Here is a 1106-nt window from a genome sequence, read left to right as displayed (position 1 = left end):
ACAATACCTCAACAATGCCTCAACAATACCACAACAATGCCCCAACAATACCTCAACAATGCCTCAACAATACCTCAACAATGCCGCAACAATACCTCCACAAGGCCTCAACAATACCTCAACAATGCCTCAACAATGCCTCAACAATGCCTCAACAATGCCTCAACAATACCTCAACAATGCCTCAACAATACCTCAACAATGCCTCAACAATACCTCAACAATGCCTCAACAATACCTCAACAATGCCTCAACAATACCTCAACAATGCCTCAACAATGCCTCAACAATACCTCAACAATGCCTCAACAATGCCTCAACAATGCCTCAACAATGCCCCAACAATACCTCAACAATGCATCAACAATGCCCCAACAATGCCTCAACAATGCCTCAACAATGCCCAACAATACCTCAACAATACCTCAACAATACCTCAACAATGCATCAACAATGCCTCAACAATGCCCCAACAATACCTCAACAATGCATCAACAATGCCCCAACAATGCCTCAACAATGCCTCAACAATGCCCAACAATACCTCAACAATACCTGAACAATACCTCAACAATGCATCAACAATGCCTCAACAATGCCTCAACAATGCCTCAACAATGCCCCAACAATACCTCAACAATGCATCAACAATGCCCCAACAATGCCTCAACAATGCCTCAACAATGCCCAACAATACCTCAACAATACCTCAACAATACCTCAACAATGCCTCAACAATGCCTCAACAATGCCTCAACAATGCCCCAACAATACCTCAACAATGCATCAACAATGCCCCAAACAATGCCTCAACAATGCCTCAACAATGCCCAACAATACCTCAACAATACCTCAACAATACCTCAACAATGCATCAACAATGCCTCAACAATGCCCAACAATACCTCAACAATGCCCCAACAATACCTCAACAATGCCCCAACAATTCCTCAACAATGCCCCAACAATTCCTCAGCAATGCCTCAACAATGCCCAACAATACCTCAACAATGCCCCAACAATACCTCAGCAATGCCTCAACAATGCCTCAACAATACCTCAACAATGCCTCAACAATGCCTCAACAATGCCTCAACAATGCCTAA

The 1106-nt window shown here is 43.4% G+C and overlaps 1 protein-coding gene across 1 annotated transcript; it reads left to right on the top strand.

Annotated features, from left to right (window-relative positions):
- The first annotated feature begins 278 nt into the window (after positions 1-278).
- Positions 279-1106, top strand: LOC138369701 (uncharacterized). The gene has a single exon (XM_069333135.1). The coding sequence runs from the start codon at positions 279-281 to the stop codon at positions 1104-1106; it is 828 nt and encodes a 275-aa protein (XP_069189236.1).

Source organism: Procambarus clarkii, chromosome 29 (genome assembly GCF_040958095.1).
Source record: "Procambarus clarkii isolate CNS0578487 chromosome 29, FALCON_Pclarkii_2.0, whole genome shotgun sequence".
Taxonomy (NCBI): Eukaryota; Metazoa; Arthropoda; class Malacostraca; order Decapoda; family Cambaridae; genus Procambarus; species Procambarus clarkii.
Note: the sequence above shows the minus strand (reverse complement) of the source record. Positions and strands in the feature narration are given on the sequence as shown.

Coding starts and splice junctions, on each gene's coding strand:
- LOC138369701 (XM_069333135.1), top strand. CDS start 279: ATGCCTCAACAATACCTCAACAATGCCTCAACAATGCCTCAACAATGC.